Source organism: Drosophila miranda, chromosome XR, assembly GCF_003369915.1.
Source record: "Drosophila miranda strain MSH22 chromosome XR, D.miranda_PacBio2.1, whole genome shotgun sequence".
In the NCBI taxonomy this organism is placed as follows: domain Eukaryota; kingdom Metazoa; phylum Arthropoda; class Insecta; order Diptera; family Drosophilidae; genus Drosophila; species Drosophila miranda.
Window position 1 is genome coordinate 45922030 of NC_046674.1, and position 21685 is coordinate 45943714.

Genomic DNA, 21685 nt, shown 5'->3' on the forward strand with positions numbered 1-21685 from the left:
TATACTAGATAATAATTCCTTCACAACATATAATAACGTATAAAACCAACCCTGTACATATGTACATAAGTTCATACATACTCAAGTGTTTAATTATAACATAGCGAGCTTAAGGCCTCAGTAGCTATAGCCCCATACCTTGCTAATACCTAGTTGGAACTATCTATTAGCTTTATATAATAATAATACGAAATAAACCTTCATCTGTAAGTGTTCTTGAAAGCCTTTAATGATGGCAGTTGATCGCGCCCTGTAAATCCATGCTGAGCTGATTTGAGTGATTTGCTGAGATTTTGCAGGTGCGCAGCTAAAATTTTCTCAAACAGCAATAGGTATAACAGATAAATTGGATGTACTTGTAATTCTTTGCGTCGGACTTATAGAGAGGAGAAATAAACAATTTCTTCTAGATCAGTAGGAAGCAACATTCAAAACCATTAATGAGGTTATTAAAGTTCGCAAACTGGGATTTGCAAAAGCAACGGCGACACGTTCAGATAGCCTACCCGACCTATCCAATACAGTTGGTCCCAGATCGAGCGACACTTCGAAAGTGGGATGGTAGGCGTCTTCAGGTGTAGTGAGCGGAAGGTCTCGGGTTAATAACACTATGGTCGGAACCTATACAAAGCAAGCCGTAAAAAGTCATGTCGTGACATGGACAATAAATTATTAGGACTCGCTAACCGAAGACCAAACAGTTCATGGCAAGTTTAAGTACCCACGTCTTTATCTGATAGCGAGGAAGAAACAGTTTTTATAGCAGACAGGGGCTGCTCGTATTAGGGCCTGTTTTGATACCGTCCACGGTAATAAACAAATGGCGAAGTGCTAATTCATACGCATTCAATAAGCGAACAAAGGTCGTTTAAGGTTTCTTTTCAATAAGCATATATGTTAGTTCGTTTTTATGTCCAGTGTTTACAGCAGTTCTATCACATCCAATTGTTACAAGAGAAGGATATTCATATGATTTTTCTAAAACCTAGACAATATTATTTTAATTGTGTGCTGCTTTTCCCGAATTGAAATAAGACCGATGTATTCTGAGCCCGGTTCAGATATTAATGAGCTATTTTTTTTCGGTGATAGTTTTTCGCGCTAAAACAGTACATAAATACATTTTTGTCTTTACGACCGTCAAAATAAATAGCCATCATAGGTTTAATTCGTTGAACAAATCTTCGCGAACTTTCTCAAGCTGTCGACGAATATTATGAGATTATTCAGGCAGGCTCCGTTTTTCATTTATCATTCATTCATTCATTTTTCGTTATCCATTTCAGCCAAAACGTTTCGTTTTAAGGTTCTCCAGTTTTCACATATTTTTTTTTATCGATATATTTCATTTTTCATCGTTTCTGGCGAAAAAAAAACCAGCTGACCTGGCTGCTTTGTAGAAATAATGCGTGATTAAAATGCATTTTATTTTTTCAATTGCTTGTTTTGAAGGAAGACGACGGCAGAAATTACGTGATCTAAGAAGATCTAGACATCTTAGATGCCACACTTGTGTATTTAACATGGCTGACGAACTGTGAGTAACAGCATGAAAATTGAAAATTAAATTGCTAATGGTCAAGCTTTCAGAATTGTAAAGTCATTTCGGATCGACAAACAAACTTTCAAAATCATTTTGAAGAAAGTTCAACTCCAGGAACTCCTGGGTGTTACCAGGAAGTTATCTCCTTCTACGCAATTGGCTTCAGTAACGCGATATCTCGCCACTGTCTGCTACCAGTGGGCAGTTGCCAAAGACCACCATATAAACATTGGTCGCAGTACATTTTGAAAGATTCTTCACAAACTTATTCCGCTGATGGACAGACTGTTATGTGCTGAGTTCATTTCGTTGCAGATGAATAATTATCAATTGAACTTCACAAATACTTTTGCAAGTCTGGGTTGTCTTTCATAAAACCCACCAGGATTTCATCTTGAAGAGATGATTTATGCTTTCCCCTGGATTTTTAAGAACAAAGCGGTAATTAAAAAGAAAATAAATTAATTTGCTGCACTTCCATATTGAAGTCCGAATCATATAAGGCGGGAAACAGCTGTGCTCACCCATATGTTCTCTTGAGCGCATGTTACAAGCACAGTCTGAGCTGTTTCATGCACATTTGTGCTGTTATGCGCAAAAATGTATTTCTTGCCAACGTTCCTATAACCAAATCGGACTGCGTCAGCTGTTTGCACCAAAATGAAAATTGTTGGTGCCCTGGCCAATTTTTTCCGAGCCAAATTTGTTGTTGGGTTAAAATAAAATGATTTATAAAAAAACAAAAGTTAAATTACCCTGATATACAGTGAAGAGCACATGTGGATACATGTTTATCACTTTTCACTTTAAGCGCCTGTATAATCTTTAAAAATGAATCAATCCTTGTGATTTTTTTTTTTAAGATTCTTTAATTTAGTGAGAATGAAAAAAGACAATAATTTCAATTCAAAGAGATCATTTTCCCTAAGAGATTTTAATTTGTTCAAAAAAAGAGCATGTATCCACTTTTGCATGTTTCAAACTTTTACTTTAATAATTTTTTAAAATATTTGTTCAAAATAAGAGCATGTATAAACTGTTGCACGTTTCAAATTTTTTTGCTTTAATTTTTTTTAAAAAATATTTGTTCTAAAGGGCCTTAGCTTTTATCATATTCCGAATAAGTATTTGCATACTCTCGACTAAATTTAGTAGGTGCTGGCAAGGTATCATGCGCCACTCCGACCTCACGCTCTCCCAAAGACTCACCCAATCCCTTTGGTGCAGACTCGTACTTTTTCAATGTTTTTTAAACAGAGCCCATCGATTTTCAGTGTGATTTAGATCTGGGCTATTGAGCAGGCCACTGGATTAAGTGAAAACTCGAATTATTGGGACGATTTTTCACGAACTTAGCCGTGTGCGTCGGGCTACCGTCTTGCTGGAAAGTGATCTCGGATATGGGGAAGACAAATTTGTCTATACAATTTGACAAAATGGGTTCCTAAATATGAAGATAATATTCTTTCTTCATTATTCCATCGATTTTAACCAATTGGAGAACGTCCCATCCCGGATTCGGGGTGGGTGGTGAATTGGCTCCCAAAACCGATACCTTGGCAGAGTGGCTATGCAATCCTGCGGCTGCTCTGCTTGCTGGTAAAGTGGCGGGTGATGAGTTACCATCTACTAGTGTCCAAGCCAAGCCATTTACATATGCCGACAGAAGGAGTGCTGGCAATATACTCCGTCGGCAGAACGCAAGCCAGATGTCCAGCCCAACGGACAAATGGTTAAAGAAGGTTGAGTGGGCCTCGAAGGTGCTGCCGAACTTTGGCAAGGAAGCACCGAAGAAGGAAGCCCCTCAGCCAAAGAGGCAGCGCTCGCTGATTGGCGTCCTGGACAAAGGCAGCGTGGACTCACGAATCCCCAAGAATCAGTGGAAGTGGCTGGAAGCGGCACTGGCCGACCGCTGCTTCGAGCTGCTGGAAAAGCAGCCTGGACCCCCTCCCGTCTGCAAAGACATGGGCTGGTACCAGGGCTGCATAAAAATCGTAGCCTGTGAAGACGAGCGCTCCGTACAGCTGTACAAAGCAGGGGTAGCGCAAGTCGGGGAAGTCTACCCAGGGGCGAAGCTCGTCGCTGTAGACTGGAGCGAAGTGCCCAGTAGACCAAGGGCGAGAGTCTGGGTGCCCGCCTCCATGAAGGAGCCGGAACGCATCCTTAAAATGCTGCAAAGATGCAACCCCCACCTCCCAACATCGGACTGGAAGGTGGTCAAAGTTGAGACGACACAGGGCCCCACAAACCAGGCGGTGGTCGTCTTCAACAAAGAGTCGCTGGCCCCGATTGAGGCTGCCAAAGGCGAGCTCAATTTTGGGTTCAGCTCGGTGACCGTAAAGGTCTACAAGTCGGATGCAGCGGCCGGGGCGCGTCCTGTTGACAAGCCAATCGAGCAGGACGCTGCCTCGGAAATCGAAGCACCCGACGATCACACAGAGACAGACCCAGAGGGCTACTCCACCGATGGCACGCTGAGATGCGACTTCGAGGCGATGTGTTGCCACGAAGAAGTCGAGGACGATCCAGATGCCGATATTACAGTGGTGGAGAACACTAAGGACGTCCTTGAGGCTCCTTCAGATCAGTCTCCACCACTGTAAAGCAGCATCCGCTGCTCTTATACTCCGCCTCGAAGAGAGCGGAGCAGACGTAGCCCTAATCCAGGAACCTTGGATAGTGGGAGACAAGGTTTGTGGACTAGGGTCGAAGGAGTACAAGATAATTGTAGCTCAACATGAAGGTAAAACCCGCACCTGCATTCTCGCCAGAAAGCACCTTAATATCTTTCTGCTCCATAATTATAGCGATAGCGACAACACGGCGGCAAGCCTAGAGCTGAAAGGGACACATCTAAGGCTGATGTCGTCATACATGGCCCATGAGGAAAACGATCCTCCCAACGACCTTGTTCGCAAGCTAGCCAGCGACAGCGAGAGGTCAGACATAGACCTACTAATAGGTTGCGATGCCAACGCTCGCAAGCTAGCCAGCGACAGCGAGAGGTCAGACATAGACCTACTAATAGGTTGCGATGCCAACGCTCCACACTCAATGGGGGAACTCGAACACAAATGTAAGGGGTGAGTCACTTTTCAGCTTCATCCTTAACTCTAATCTATTTATTTGTAATCGGGGCAACTTTTATAATTACAAATCGACAGGTTATTGACCTCACCTTAGTGTCTCACAAACTGTTAGACATAGTCAAGAGTAGGCAAGTCCTTGAGGACCACTCTTTCTCTGACCACAGATACATCGAGAACACAATATCCCTCGAGTGTCCGAAACCTAAGGACTATATTAATCCCAGGAAAGCCAACAACTAACCCCTCGATAGGGTATCTTAAAAGGAATGACGGCACGTGGACCAACTCCAGTGAGGAGTCCCTGCACGTTCTACTAGACACGCATTTCCCAGGGTGCACAACCATCGAGACGGTACATCTCCCAGGAGAGGGACCGGTAAACTCGATGGATCACATCCTCACAAAACGTAACATAAGCTGGGCAATAAGCAGCTTCAACTCGTTCAAATCGCCAGGCCCCGACCAGGTAATTCCGGCCTAACTTCAGAAGGCCGGGGATACGGCCATCAACTGGCTACAAGGTATCTTCAGGAAGATACTGGCTGTGGGTACAATACCGCGAGCATGGCTTAAGGCAAAGATAGTCCACATTCCCAAAGCAGGGAAAGCCTCGCACTCAACTGCAAAGGACTTTAGACCAATCAGCCTTTCGTCCTTCCTCCTCAAAACCTTTGAGACTCGTCGGGCTGCAACTGAGGACAACTATACACCCTCAGTTGCTGTCAGGCGCACAGCATGCCTACCGGAAAGGAAAATCCACGGAAACGGCTCTTCATGAAGTGATCTCAGCGGTAGAGAAATCTCTACATTTCAAAGAGTACACACTTAGAGCCTTTCTCGATATTGAGGGAGCTTTCAACAACGTTGTACCGGGCGCCATTACAGAAGCCCTGACTGACCTGGGGGTGGACCGTCACTTGGCGATGCTCATTGATCAATTGCTCATATGCAGGACGGTGACATCATTAATGGGATCGTCCGCCCAGTCAAGGTATGTCAACAGAGGCACCCCGCAAGGTGGTGTCCTGTCTCCTCTTCTGTGGAACATGGCAGTCAATAAGATTCTATACGACCTGGAAAAGGAGGGGGCTGTAAAGTAGTGGCATACGCGGACGACGTCAATTATCTTCGCGGGAAAATACCCCCCAAACACTCTGCGACTTAATGACCGCAAAGCTTGCTCGATTGTCCGGATGTACAGAATCGCGCGGATTGGGATTAGATCCCACGAAAACGGAACTTTTTCGCCCGTCAAGGTCAAGGTCCCGGCCCTCAACCGCCCAATACTAAATGGATACAGGCTCTTCTTCAGCGATAGTGCCAGTTACTTAGGGTTGGTAATTGACAAAAAGCTTAATTGAAACCTGAATGTCAAGGATAGAGTGAAGAAGGCAACGACAGCACTCTACACTTGCAATAAAGCTTGAACAATAAGGCATGAACTCAAGCATAGTCCAATGGATATATCTGACAATAGTCAGACCTATATTACTCTACAAAGTTACTGTGTGGTGGCCTGCCCTATCAAAAAGGACAATCACCAATCAGCTGGGCAAAGTTCAGCGAACTGCCGCCCTTTGCATTAGTGGAGCTCTTCGCACCACACCAAATGATGCGCTAAATGCCATCCTATGCCTACAGAGCCTTGACTTCGCAGGAAAAGAACGCGCAGAAGCAGCAGCAATACGTCTAAGAGACTCAAATCAATGGGTGACACAGTGCATAGTTCACTCAGCCATATTAAATAATAGCAATACCGTCCCTTCAAAAACAGACTACCAAGTTCCAAGAGAGTACACAGTTACTCCCTTCAACACAATCATCCCTCACAGAGACGAATGGCTCGAGGGACTCCCAGGCCCAGATGGGGCCATAAACATCTTCACAGATGGATCAAAGCTGGACGACAGAGTCGGAGGGGGAATCTACTCTGAACAGCTAAACATAAGGCATTCCTTCAGGCTCCCAGATCACTGCAGCGTCTTTCAAGCGGAAGTCATAGCAATCAGGGAGGCTCTAGACTGCCTACAAGCGGTTGCCGTTACGGCAACCAAGCTTAACATTTATAGCGATAGCCAGGCTGCGATAAAATCGCTAAGTGCGATTTCCTCGAGCTCGGCCACCGTGGCATACTGCCGCAAATCTCTGCACGAGATGGCTCAGCAATTTGCTATTAGCCTGATTTGGGTCCCGGGCCACCGGGACATCGAGGGCAACTGTATGGCGGACGAGCTGGCCAGATCTGGCACTACAATCCCCCTTCTCCAAGACAAGGAGGATATCTGTATGCCAATGGCTACCTGTAAGCTTATTATAAAAGAGCAATACAAGCGACTAACAAACGATAAGTGGCAAATAGTGCCACGATGTCGCATAACTCGGCAAACACGGCCGACCATGGACAAGAAGCGCACCTCCAAAACAATATCAATTAAGTGGCCGCCTCTATTAGCAATTACAAATTGCGTTTTTTTTCTGCGTTTGCCATTACCTTACGATATCGGTGGATGTTGGCTCATTATATCTGCCCGCAAATGCGAAATAATTGTCTAAACGGTTACTGGTATCAACAAGACGGTGCGCCATGCCCCACTGCCAATGAAACAATTCAGCTTCTGCAACGAAAATTCCCAGGACGTCTGCTGTCAAAAAGAGGCGATATTGACTGGCCACCCAAATCGCCTGACTTAACCCCCCCGGACTTCTTTTTGTAGGGCTTTCTAAAAAGTAAGGTTTACGCCAACAAGCCTCAGACTATAGACCAGCTTAAGGCAAACATTCGTTCCGAAATCAACGCTATAACACCAGAGATGCTCGAAAAGGTAATGGCAAACGCAGAAAAAAGAGCGCAATTTGTAATTGCTAATAGAGGCGGCCACTTAATTGATATTGTTTTCAAAACATATTCTAAATATATTTTAAAGAACCAAACCAAATAAAAATACCTTATTGAAATCGGTTGTTTTTTAAAAAGTTATTCGATGTTTCCATACCGTACTAAAAGATGGCGCACCTTGTATTTCGCCATTTATCTTCTTTTTTCAGCACAATTATGAATACATTCCGGGCTGCTTTCATAAAATTTTTTGTTTTTATTGGTAAAATATAAAAACCGTGTAACCGTGGAGTATATACACCAAGGTCACACTCACCGCTAGCAATATGACAATGTTCGGCAGCAAACTATTTTTTTGATTTTAGTACTAAAAAGACTATAAAACCAAAATATTGCATTAGCAACCAATTCCATTTCAATTTTCGTTTAATGTTTCGCGGTACGAGCTCGTGGGGTCCTGGTACTTAAATTCTTTCTTGTGTTATCCTTCGTCTCTAAACGCAACGTTGCTCTACGTGTTTTCTTTTACTTTTCTTGAGATCGACATTTGCGTGTCACTGTTGTTCGATTTTTCAGACTGAAAAGTAATTTTTTGTGCGTATTTATTGTTGTTTGGCTCTGGGACCGACTCAGCTGCCCAAGTCATTGACAAACAAACGAAGTCGAGTTGACAGCGGGACCGAGGTCAGAGACAAGGCATAAGTAAAAAGATCAATGAAGCCCCACTCGTGCCCTCTGTCTACTGGGTGTCAAGAAAAGCCCCTCCACAGAATGGTCACTCATTCTTTTGTATAGTCTTTGGTACTAGTAGGCTATGATATGCCAAGTTTAAAAAAACTTCCAAGTTCTGAAAAGATATTAAAGCTATCAATCTACCCTCAAAACTATAAAGATTGCCGCCTGGGAAATTTTTAAGCTTTCATATTAAGATTTAAGTCAAAATTTCGCAGAAAAAAAAACCGCCAAAAATGATCTATTTTGCATTTGAATTTTGCGCACCTCTAAAATACATTAAAAATATACAATTTCCTTTAAATAATAAACTTATTTAATTTAAATAAAATAAAATCACATGGAACTTACTAGTTTTTATTAAAAAAGTTTAAACTTACCATTTAGCAAATGAGGTCCCTCAAACTCATCCTGATCCAATTCCTGCGCCAAATCAGTCAAATCAATTCCACCACCAGCCACCATGACACCAATACCAGCAATCGCTGCCATGTTACAGTCATCAGAGCAGCCCGTTGGTGATCCGAGTTTTTCTTTCTGAATAACAACATCCACATTACTCAAACGCATAAGATCTGCCATGTTGAGTCTAACTTCTGGTTAAGAAATGATATTGCAGGCTTATGTTTCGGTATGCGTTGGAGACAAGCTGTTATTATAATGAACTCAACGAGCATTAATACTAGTTGAGTGTTATAGATGATTTTCCACAAGTAAAAGATAACATAAAAAGATTAGATAGATCAGCATTAATGGAATGAGTGAGCATTAGTCTTTTGTATGATTGAGATAACGTGTAACGAGTAACGTGTGTTTACAAGCATGACAAGCTTCTTTATAGTTTTTTTGATTGCAATGATTTTTCTTGTGAGTGCGACTGGTCAAAGGATCTTTCTCCGAAATATCTCGCATTACGAGCCACGAGTATGTACAGTGTATATGTGTGTAATCACAACAGCTGATTGATGCAGAATCGATAAATTGATCGTGAAAAACGACACATTTTTTTAACAGGTGAACACCAATACAAGTACGCATCAATATGATTATTAAAAAAAACTTCATAAAATGAAGAGTCACATCTTCTGAGCCGCCATTTAAAAATAGAACACGTTCACGTTTACGACAGTGAATATGTACATATGTACATACATATGTAGGTAATTACACTACAACATAGTCTGCATGCAGTACATGTATTCAGCTATAGGGCGTTAAAGTAGAAAAGTTTAGATTTAGTATTTATAACCACATATCTTTGACTAATCCCCTTTAAAGCTCAAGTACATTTTGGTGGGAACTAATCGGTTTTGCATGCGCAACCGTCATTTACACACTCCACCACTTTTTATATATGGTAACCCTAACAAAATAGGTATGTACGTAATTACTTTAGACACATAAGCAGCGCAAAAGGAAGAATATAGAATTTTCTACACTTACAATTTTCATCTGTTTTGTTTAAGAACCAGTACGCATTAATGGCATATTTGTATTACTAAATGTTTGTCAGGTAAAACATTTAATTTGTTTTCAAAACTGTTTGTCCATTGTCCGCGTCGAATTCTCGTTTCTGGGTGCAGACGCTTGGGGCTGCAGTGTGACCGCAGACGTATCCATAAAATATACCGTTTGATTCTCAAAATATACGATAAACATACCATGATTTCCATTTATTATTTTATTTTTTATCCAACTACACTTTAATTAAATAAAAACCTTATGAGACAAGCATGTAGTGAGAGTGAGAAGAATTCATGAATAATTTGTATTGAAGTGGTGGTAGCGCAGCAGCAGAAAACTATTTATTCATACTCTAAAAAAAAATAATGATATTAAGACCGGGTTTTCGATGTCGGGTTAACATATATCAAAACATTGAAGTCTCATGAGAGAGCTAACTTCTAACCGGCTGCAGTTAAGAATTTTTTGGCTTTATAAAATGATGAAGACGAAGAGATTATTGACAGCTGATTTCAGAAAATTAGTGAACATTTTCATGTTTTCCTTACTCAAGCCTTTCATTTAAGCGGCAACTTCCTTATTACGGCAAAAAACAAAGAATTCATTTTCCAAATTTTACATCAGAAACGAAAGTAAGCAAATCATAAACAGTTGATGCAATAATCAAAGCATCAATTGCTTTGTACAGCACATTTGTGCGCTCAACACCCATTTGTGCGTTTAACAACACCCTTTTATTCTTTTTCGTTACGTTTCGAGAAAACCGAAATGTTTTCTGTTTATCTGGTGACCTTTATCCTAACGACAAATAACCGGCACCTGAACTCGAAGTCGAGAAACCGGCCATAAGCTTTGCCAACTTTGCTTGTGGTACAGAAGTCTCATAAACCAAATGAGTGGATGCAGAATGAATTATGGTCTTCAAATTTTCAGAATTGAAAGATTGTGTTTGTCCGCGGATGGCGTGGCATAGCATCAACAAAGTTGCGATAAGATTTGAGGTAATAGTTATGTGAGAACACGGACGCATTGTAAAATAAATGTTATATGTTATATGTATATAAATGTTGGTTTTAGAATGATTTTAGCATCAGGCTTTACCGGTAAACATGGATATTAGGAAATTCTTCCGCCAAGAAATTGCGGAAAAATGATGTGAGTCCCATCGCCATATGAAAGGATCTGAAAACCCAGAACATGTCATGTATTATCGATAACAGTGTCCTGGGTGATAGGCACTTTTCCCATGCCTGGGTATCTTCTCCACGATGCTTGGGTGATTTTGTATTCCAATTCGTTGGATAATTCACGTCTAATATTTTTTTGCAATTTAATTGTGTTCCTTTTTTTATTATATTGTGTTCATCATGCCCAGCTAAGTACAGGTACAGTGTAGTTCTGATTTCAAAATTCAAGAAAGAAAAGTTTCGTCGCTTAAATCGATTTAGCAGCCGAACGGCTCGAAATCGCAGAATGCGCTTTTGAATTTAGATTAAGAAATATTCAAAGAATATATGGCCATGAACGGGACAATCGTACACATTGCAAGTGGTAAAATCGACAAAATAAAACGGAGCTTCAAAATTATTTCTCCCCTGGAAAGTAGCTCTTGGTTATGTACTAATTAGAGGGCTAATTTGTGCTGAGGTCTATTTTGGGTAACTTTTGAGATCCTGGCAAAAAATCAAGAGAGTCGCACGGGCGATGAATTAAAATTTAGATATCAGCGAAAGTTGAGGCAATATATTGATGCGAATTTCTGATAATTGTTGGGAATTGATGTCTTATGAAAATGGTTATAAATTTACGCAAATTTGGTTTGTAGTATTATTAAAATTAAATTTAAGCTTCTGTCGCACGGGATACAAATATCTCGGCTTAATAAAATGTAATCTATTTTTATTTAACTAATATTGATAAATTACTATAGCCACCATAGTAGATACCATGTAGCATAGAAACAAACATTGACTTATTAGATTAAGAGAGTAAAAAAACTTGGCTTAAAAAACCAAAATTACCAAGAATCCTATGATTTCAAATAAGCGCTCGCGCAGAGCTATTAGGACATCTGGGTATACCCAGCTGATCATAGCCAGTGTATGCTTAGCGCACCAACCAAAGGTCACACTGCCAGCTGATCATTAAACAACAAAGTAGAAACACGGAAGGGTACTACACATGATTTTTGTGAATAAAAGCGGTTTGCCAGAACCATTGGCGCCATTTTGTCTCCGGACAGTCAAAGTATCAGCATCGACTGCTGAGGGTAACCGATTTTTCTGTGACACCCAACAGCAACAGACGATCACCTTCTTATCGGTCCGTACTATATCCTCCGTATTCCTTTCTCTCTGAGCGTACTCTATCCTCCGTATTCCTTTCCCTCTGAGCGTAGTTTATCGTCCGAATTCCTTCGGTTTTCTCGTACTTTATCCTCCGAATCCCAGTCTTCTTGGAGCGTACTCTATCTTTCATATTCCCTTTCTCTCCTTGTTTCGGAACTTACTTAAGCTTTCGCAACTGCGTTTACCCCCGGTAAGACGACCCACACTGGCCAGCACGTGGTAATGGATGTAGACCCCGACGGAAGGCCCCGAAGTAAGACCATGATACTGTATCAGATTAAACTCTGTACATTTAAAACAATAAATAGAGACTATTCTTGTGCCGCTTAATCCACATCTTATTCTTAAACGACGAGTCTAGATTTCAGCTACCAAATTCAATCACAACTAACAAATTTTTTTAAACACCGGCACGGCGAGCTTACCCCGGCTGAAGTGCCGTCAAAAACATGAAACATAAAAAACAGAAAATACCGATAAAGTGAACTTTTGCTTATTTGAATAGCTGTTCAGACAAAAGTTAATGAAATTATATGGCAATTCGTTATGTTAGTTAAGTTTAAATCAATTTAGAAAATAGTATTGGTAAAAATAAAAATTATAAGTTCTTGGATAAGCAAGGGTCCAGTTCGACAGTGGAGGAGAGTCAGCCAGCGGCGGAAAATGGCCAATTTATGGAGATGATGCAACAAATGATGTCGCAAAAACAACTGATGATGCTGCAGATGAAATGTCATGGTGACCAACAACGACAGATGATGCTGGAGATTAAGGATCAAGGCTAGACGATGAAGGGTCAAGGTCACCTTCCAACAGCAACAGATGATACTGCACGTGAATACACAAACGGAGGTGCAACAGCAACAGATTATGCAAGGTAAGCTGATGAAGGATCAAGGGGATGAACATTCACAAAGATTAGAAGCCATGGCAAAACAGATGGAAGAGAAATGGGCCAACGTTGACGAGAATCCCCACTATAACTCAGAAGCAGTTCAGTGTTTGGATGAAGAGATCAAGATCGACTCGAGGACCGATTCCGTCAATTGGAATTGGGTGTTCCTGTAAACAACATGGCAATAGCCAAACCGAAATTCGCTACACAATATTTCATGATACAAATCGAAATTTCATTGTCGAGGAATAATTGGACAAAAGCTGACCGCGTGGCCGCTTTGGTGCTTTCCGTGAAGGGTCTTGCTGCTGAGGTGCTACAATCGATTCCCAACGCATATAAATTGATTTACGAGGCTGTTAAGCGCATCTCATTCTATAATCAAGAAAGGTATAGCTAAAGGAAATGTGGAGCCTCTCAATGGGATACGTCTGCGAACCGCTACATGTGAAGAGGCGCATATGGAGGTGACCACATGCGGAAAGTTCATCGCTTGGAACTGAAGGGCAAGGTGCAACGTTACGCGGAGTCGGTTCAAGAGTTCTCTCGCCTGGCTTACAATGATGCCCCAATAAATTTTCTGGAGAGATGCAACATCGATGGTTTGATAGTCGGTATCAGGGACTTAGTCACACTCAGCGTAATGGTTCCGAGTATTGACCTGTAAAACATCGTCCATCACAAATAGTGCATTTATTTACAATCAAACGGGACATATGGCGAGACAATGTCGCGATAGACTAGAAAGACCGAGATCCTGGGCCATGGAGAGGAATTTATCACAGGATCAAGGGCATATCAAAAAGTTGGGACTAGAGACCCCGGACTCAGATCTTTGAAACTAGAACGAGTCGACACAGAGGGGCACATACTTCGAACTGCCCCACAATTCTCGTTTCCCAGTTGGAGCGAAACTTGAAGAACCTTACTATCAGAGGCATCTTGGATGAAACCGACTTGTTACTATCTTTGGACACAGGCGCATCTCATTCTATAATCAATAGAGGTATAGCTAAATGCAATGTGGAGCCTCTCAATGGGAGAGGCACATATCAATTTTGAACACGATTTTATCGTTGCTGATATCGTAGAGGACACAATTATCGGAGTGGATTTCATGATCAGCTATGGCTTTACACTGGCCGTCAGTCATCGGGTGCTACAGGGGGATAAACGGATGGCGGCTCGGCTTGCACAACTGTAAGCTCGGAATGAGGCGCAGCCACTCCACCACTGGGGTTGGGCTTCCCCTGTACCCGGGGCGGTTTGTGCCTTACACCCCTAGGATACAGAGGGTTGCGAGCGAACCGTCACCTGCCGTAACTGTACACACCGGTGGAAGTGCGATTATACTCTCCCTAGAAACAGGTCCTGGTACGAGACATGCTTTTCCAGGATGCTGGCGAATGGTAGTCGGGCGGCGAGAAAAAATCTCAGTGAAATTACCCCAATCCAAGGTGACACTGTTATATGCCGAGGGATGCATGGCCGAGGGGTGCTCGGTCGCTAATATGCGGGCTCTGGATACCTGCCGCCCTCCAGTTTGAATTAGGCTTCCCGGGGCAAGCGGGCTATGCCCCTTCGCGCCTACTCGTGGGACCAACTATGCCAAACAAATAAAATATCAAAAACAAAAACACTGCAAAGGAGCTCGGTACTCCGTTTAAAGTACCGGAGGGACATAACCATCCCTTTACATCAACGCCTGGGAAACCAGGTCTAAGGAAGACGGGGTAGGAGACTCAGCCGGTTCACCGTCTTCAATCAGCAGCCGGGAGGGGGGGCCCGAAACACCAATCGGGTTCTTCCAAGTCGGGTGGCTCCAAGGGCGAATCGTGTACCGGGGTGGCTGCTAAGCAGGGCGTAATCGCGGCTGGTAAGCGCTCCGGGACCAAAGAACCCATGGGAGCCCGGCAGGTAGCGTCTCTGCACCACGCAGAGAAAAGCCGTCGTACCAGGACAGGAGACGTGCGGCTTTCATCCTGGCCAACGAAGACCCTAACTACAGGTCGTCAGTCGAAGGGGTTGAGCAGAGGCTGTGGACCGCCTCAATCCTGCCAGAGCCATGGCCCCCAACAAGCGGCAACGCTCAGCGGAGGATCCCGCTAGTCAGCCAGGCCAAGCTCAGCAAGCCAAGCGGGTGAAAACCCACCTCACAAGCCGATCGTTCGCTGAGGTGGCGAGGGGCAAGACCCTGATCGGTGTCCTGGACAAAGGCGCCGAGGACGGCCATATCCCTCGCGACAAGTGGCACCTGGTGGATAACGAGCTCCAGGCCAGTTCCTACAGGAACTGGAGGAGAACGGCGGAACACCGCCAAAGTGTGAAGACGCAGGGTGGAATCAAGGCAAGGTGAAAGCCATCGCCTGCCAAGACGCTCGCTCTGCGGCCCTCTACATGAAGGCGGTGGCTGCTCTAAAAGAGGTCTATCCAGGGGCGGAGGTCGAACCAGAGCCGGAGCTGCCGCAGATTCCAAAAGAGGAGGCCTCGTTTGGATGCTCGGAAGCATGGTCTTCGGTCTGAGGACTCCAGACTATAAGCTAAACGTAGCTGAAACCGCAGGTAAAATTCGTACCTGCATTCTTGCAAGAAGAGAGTTGCACTTATTTCTGCTGCCAAATTTCAGCAATGAAGACCACACCGCAGTTAGACTCGAAGGCCAGGAGCGCTCACTGAGGATCTGCTCCGCATACATGGGTCAGGATCAACCTGACCCCCCTCCACAAGCGCCTCACCGGGCTATAATCTCAGACTGTTCGGCCAAGGACATCGGCATAATTGTGGGGTGCGACGCCAACGCACATCACTGCCAGTGGAGAAGCACTGACATAAACGAATGAGTACCTTTTCAGTTACTTACTGACCATTCAGATGGTCTTATTAAACCGGGGTAGTGACCCCACCTTCAAGAACAGAGGCCGAAAGAAACCTGAGTGGTGAAATCCAAAACTGGGGGAACTCCGGAAAGCCTCCCGGAGACTCTTCAATAAAGCTGAGGCTGAAAACGTTGAGCAAAACTGGGCCGAATACAAGGCCAGTCTGTCAACCTACAACAAAGAACTTAGGAAGGCGAAGCGCGCCTCCTGGCGTAAGTTCTGCAGCGAAATCGAGAACAACTCAGAAGCTTCGTGCTTGCGCAGAGTTCTCTCGAAGACAACACCCACTTGGGCTACTTGAAGAACACCGACCAATCGTGGACTACGTCCAGCGATGAGTCGCTTAATCTTCTCCTAAATACTCATTTCCCTGGCTGCGATGAAAACAGACCCAACTACTTTGCGCCTCCTTTTGTCGTCTCAAATGCCATCCTGAGCCTGCTTCGCCAGGAGAACATTTCCTGGGCGATCAGAAGCTTTAAACCCTACAAGTCCGCGGGGCCAGACGGCATTTTTCCTGCCCAACTGATTCACGCGGGACATAAAGCCATTAACTGGCTCAAAATAATTTACGAGGGAATCTTCTCCCACGGGTGCATTCCTGACACCTGGCTTCAGACCAAAGTCGTATTCATACCCAAGGCAGGCAAGCCCTCGCACACTGCCCCAAAAGATTTCAGACCCATAAGTCTATCGTCTTTTCTTCTAAAGGCGATGGAGCGGCTCCTGGGGCTGCATCTAACGGCGTGCATTCCGTCCAGTCTGATCTCAGACTCCCAGCATGCCTATCGGAAGGGAAGATCCACCGAAACGGCCCTACACTCGATCACATCGATCATCGAAGCGTCCCTTAACTTTAAGGAGTACACCCTGGTAGCCTTCCTCGACATAAAAGGCTCCTTTAATAATATCCTTCCGACCGCCATCACGGGCGCACTGACGGATCTGGGGGTTGACTCCAGGACGGTGAGTCTGTAACGTGCAACGAGTCCTTGTTTGAAAACGGGCGTTGCGATTTGAGAGAGCTGGGCACGCTATTAATTATCCGGCTCTAGCTCGTCGGCTTGGCGGTGGAGTTGTTGCTCCCTCAGACTAGAGGCTTCGTTCGTTAATGATATTGCCAGCATATAGCGTGCTGCGACTTGTTGCTAGTACGGTAGATTTGACGACAAGACGGAAAGAAGGCGAAGGAGGGGGAGGAGATAGGGAACAGGAAGTGAGATGGTAATGAAAGGAAAGAGGGATAAAGAGGAAAGGAGAGCAGGAGCCGAGGAAAACGGAGAGATATCGGTGCATATGTCCGCCGATGTTGTGCGGAGTCTGAACCCGCCCTGCCTATGGTCACCATCACGGGACAGCCCGATCTTCGATGACCCCTTTTTTTGACCTACGAAAACGCGCGTTCTAGCATTGAGTCCATTATTTTTCATCTTTATCTAAACTTCAACATCATTCCTTAAAGCAAAATTAAATCCGAAATGTCAACATAGTATATGATCCTAATAACTACTAAAAATAGGTTATTCGTAATGGTCGTATATATATACGGATATTTGATTATGTCGCGATGATATATAATAAACAGTAATATTCGGGTTAAATTCTGGTTAAATTCGTAATTTGCGCTTTTCGCACAATGGTTGGAAAAACATTAAATACTTTTAAATTCAGGATGAATCAAAATCGAAGAGGCGATCTGGCTGACAAAACCAGCCAACGAGCGGATCAACGAGCAAAAAACACAGGCTCAGCCTTGAAAGGCGTGGGTCCAAGGTTTCAGAATCGCGAGGTTGGGCAAGGATTGGTTTAATTTGAAAACTACGTACATTTCATTTTTCTTTTGGGTTGGTTTACTCACTCGCAGTACAATTTCCAACGACGAAAGATCGATCTTCCGGCGCAGGCTGAAAAACAAACGTTAATTCGGAAAGGTTTACAGTACCGAGACTCTATCTCTTGCCTCAACTCAGAATTCCCACCTCGATCTACACTCCTTGAGTCACAAAACTTTTGGGGAAATTTTCCCCGTACAAATTCAATCCGAGTTCAACGGATACAAACGCAATATACAAATTTTATAATATCCTTAAACTTATTCGGCCTCAATGGACGTTACTTTAAACATCAGGATGGTAAAAAGCGAGGCTAGCATCCGCGAAACCCTACGAAGTGGTAAACTGGGCTCCCTGTAGCTGCCGGAAGAGGAATCCTTGCGGAGTCTGGGTGGAGGGGACAGCCGACGCGTAGAATTCTGCCTCTGACTGGCCGAAGATCCGGCAATCAAGAAAACGTTGGCCGCAGGTGGCTTTATCACTGCAGCATGGTCTGCGCTCGGCAGCCAGGAAAACGTTGGCCGCAGGTGTCTTTTTGTAGGCGACGGATTCCTAGCGGGAAGGCGGTTTCTTACTCCAGCCCCCGGCTGGCTGCGCTCTGCGGCTTACTTAGCCTGCGACTGGAAAATGGGGTGCGTTTAAATAGCGTGGGCCGCTGCCCCACACGATAAGCGAAAGACCGTCCGGTCTCCGAAGCTATCGCGTCTTTTCCTCCGAGCGGAATCTCCTGCGGGACTCCCGTGGCCCGCCACTCTACTTGTGCAAGCAAGGGAATCAGCGGGTGCGTGAGCTGCAGAGAATCCAATAAAAACCCGTTCTGCGGACTTTTTAATCGCACTCACCCAAAATATAGCGAGCGAACGGAAGATAAGTCTTTTCCCTACGGTGTCGACTTGTTCCGCAACGGAATTTTCCTCGGATGGAACTTTTTCACAGAAATCGGTTGCACGCGCACAACTGGACTCGGCAAGAGTTTGACCGGAAAAGGAATTTGACAAGACCTGTCAGTCCAACATTGTCCTTGCCTGTTAGATGTCTAAAGCATCTCTGCGCGTTAACAGGTCAAAGTAACCCTGCGCGTTAACAGGTCAAAGCAACCCTGCGCATTTTAACAGGTCAATATGTATCCCTGGCCCCGAGATCGATATCATGGTTTTTCAAATCTTAACCGATTGATCCGACCCTCCAAACCTATCGACTTCGTTTTAAGTCGCTTCAGGCCCGCTACAAAGCCCCCCACAAAATCAGACTAGGGGTATCCACTAGGCTGATACAGCATTAAGCGATTTTCATTGTCGAATGTCCTTAGCATGATAGTTGCCCAAAGATCGTCCTTGTAAATCTTCAAATTCGTAATAGGAACCGCCCAACTTCCTTCGAACTCGAGCCTTGACAAACGCTTGTCCGAGTTTGGCACTATACCCGGCTTGGAAGCAGCTTTGCTTGAAGTTCCTCCGAAACACTTCCTATCCCACGGAGAAATCTACTTGTCTTGCGCGCAGATTGTATCGCTTCTCGTTTTGCTCATGCATCTTCTGCATTTGTGCACAGGCGTCCTGGCGTATGATTTCAGGCGAGTCGGGTCTGTTGAACACCAAGGATCGATCGTATAGTAACTTTAATTTCCTGAGTAGAGAATATGTCGACCCGGCAGTGACCATATGCTGGCCGAACGCCATGTAGTATGGGGTAGTCCCAATACTAGCATGGGACGCAGATCTTAGCGCACATGAAATGCGGCTCAGGTGCTCGTCCCAATCCTTTTGATCGCTTCGTAAGTACGCCCTGATCCCACTAATCACTGACCGGTTCACACGCTCAGAGGCATTCGCTTGAGGTGAATGCACGACCGTTAATGTGTGTGTTATTTCAAAATGGCCTAAAAGCTTTCGAAACGATTCGGATCGAAACTGGGACCCGTTATCAGATACGATAGTTTCGGGAACCCCAAACGTCATAAACAATTCATTTTCGAGATACTTAACCACCACGTCTGCGTTTATTTTATTGACTGGCTTCAGGAAGACGTATTTCGAGAAGTGGTCCAGTACAATAAAAATGCCTATGTTTCCGCCTCTCGACCTGGGGTATGGTCCCAGAAAATCTACGAACAGTCTTTGGAAGAACCGCCGACTCTCCGGCGCTTTCCCTAAGGGAGGTCGGAGAAAACTTTGGTCGTCTTACAAACGGGACAAGCATTGATGTAAGCTTTTACGTCGGATACTAGACCAGGCCAGAAATAATGTCGCTTTATACGTTCAATGGTCTTGTGGATTCCTCCGTGTGACGCTAACGAATTGTCATGGGCGCGCGCAAGCACGTCGGGAACCATTATTTTTGGTATCCACAGCTTCCAAGCGTATTCATCGTGAACTTGTTCTCCGGTCAGATGTTCAGCACGACGGTACACAAATCCCTTATTCGTTCTTAAGTAGTAGCTTGTCCTGGTTAGCCTGAACTTTCTGTGCTAAGTCCGTATATTCGGACGATAAGAAGTGTTTAGAGGACAAATCGACCAACGACCCATCAGGTGAATCCAAGGCGGCTACTTCATCTTCGTTGACCCGAGACAACACATCGGGGACTACGCTCTGCGTACCTTTACGATGTTCGATTTTGAATCGATACCTCTGCAGAGCAAGGGCCGTCGAGCTAAACGAGAACTCAGATCTGTGTTGGACATAAGCCATTTCAACGAGGCGTGATCGGTTATGATCGTGAAATCATTACCTTCTACGTATGCTCTGAAGTTCTTCAAACATACTATTGCCGCCAAGCATTCCTGTTCTGTCACGGTATAATTACGTTGCGCTCTGTTCAGCTTCTTTGAAACGAAGGCGATAGGGCATTCGTCTCCCTCTTTGGACATTTGTACTAGTACTCCTCCTACTCCCGTTTTGCTGGCGTCGCAATGAATGTAGAAAGGACTTGCAAAATCTGGACTTCTGAGTACCGGGGCCTCACAGAGACATTTCTTTAAGGCGTCAAAAGCTTTTACTGCTTCATCCGTCAGATCGAATTGCCGTTTAGTGGTGATGACGTCAGTCAATGGAGTAGAGATCGAAGCGAAATTTGGTACGAATTTCGCTACCATCCGCATAAACCCATAAAACTTCTTAATCCCTTTAGATTTTTGGGTAAGGGAAAACTGGTGATCGCTTTGATCTTCTCGGGATCTGTCCGGATACCTCCATCTCCTATGATATGTCCTAGGTAACGCACTCGTCGCATGCAGAAATGACTTTTGATAATATTGATCGTCAATCCTGCTTGCTTCAGATGCCTAGATAAAACCCCTAGGTGCTTTTTAAAATCCGAAGAAACGACTAATAGATCGTCTAAATAAACGAATACTTCGTTCCGCAACCGGGCTGGAACTACTTTATCCAGAGACATGGTGCTGGTGGCATTACACAATCCAAACGGCATTACCTTGAATTGGTACAGAGGGCTACCCGGAACCGTAAACGCGGTCTTATCAAGAGACTTTAACTGTAACGGTATTTGCCAGTAGGCGTCTTTCAAATCGAGACTCGTGATATATTCTGGTTTCGGCAATCGGCTAAGAATGCCACTAATCTGAGGCAAAGGATACGCGTCCTTTTCTGTGAAACTGTTTACCTTTCGGCAATCTAGACAAATCCGAACCTTTCCGGGCTTAGTAACCATTTCTATTGGTGAAGACCACGCACTGTCCGATTCTTCGATCACACCTAACTGTAACATCCGGTCTATGTCAGTGTACATAGCTTTTTCAACGGCTGGAGAAACAGGAAAATGCCTTTGTTTCACTGGTTTGGCATTTCCTACGTCGATCACGTGTGTGATTAGGTTCGTTTTACCTAAGCCGTTTATAGCAAACAAAGGATAACCGTTTATGACCTTGGACAATTGGTCCTTTTGGATTCTGGTTAACGAATGTTGTTCTTCACTATCCTTTGCTCGCGGAGCCTCTATTTCTGATACCCGCAACCTGCTAGACAGTAAATCGTATAACTTCCAGAAATCAATTCCGAAATAAAGGTCTTGTTTCAACGAAGGAATCAAATAAATCTCTAGAGACTTTTTCT

General features: G+C 44.2%; 1 protein-coding gene across 7 annotated transcripts in view; it reads right to left on the reverse strand.

Annotated features, from left to right (window-relative positions):
* Positions 1-9816, reverse strand: part of LOC117186414 (ras GTPase-activating protein 1) — a 142639-nt gene extending 132823 nt beyond the window's left edge. For 4 of the 7 annotated variants that reach the window (XR_004471499.1, XR_004471498.1, XM_033387182.1 and 1 more), the window contains exons 1-2: positions 9644-9814; positions 8581-8882 (exon numbers count right to left, since the gene is read on the reverse strand). Coding sequence is in view for 5 of the 7 variants with exons in the window: in XM_033387182.1 (XP_033243073.1) it covers positions 8581-8782 (202 nt within the window). In the remaining 2 variants the exon portion in view is untranslated. Of the gene's footprint in view, positions 1-8580; positions 8883-9643 lie in introns of all 7 variants that reach the window. The other 3 variants (XM_033387181.1, XM_033387180.1, XM_033387183.1) reach the window with 3 other exon arrangements.
* Between the last annotated feature and the right edge of the window lie 11869 nt (positions 9817-21685).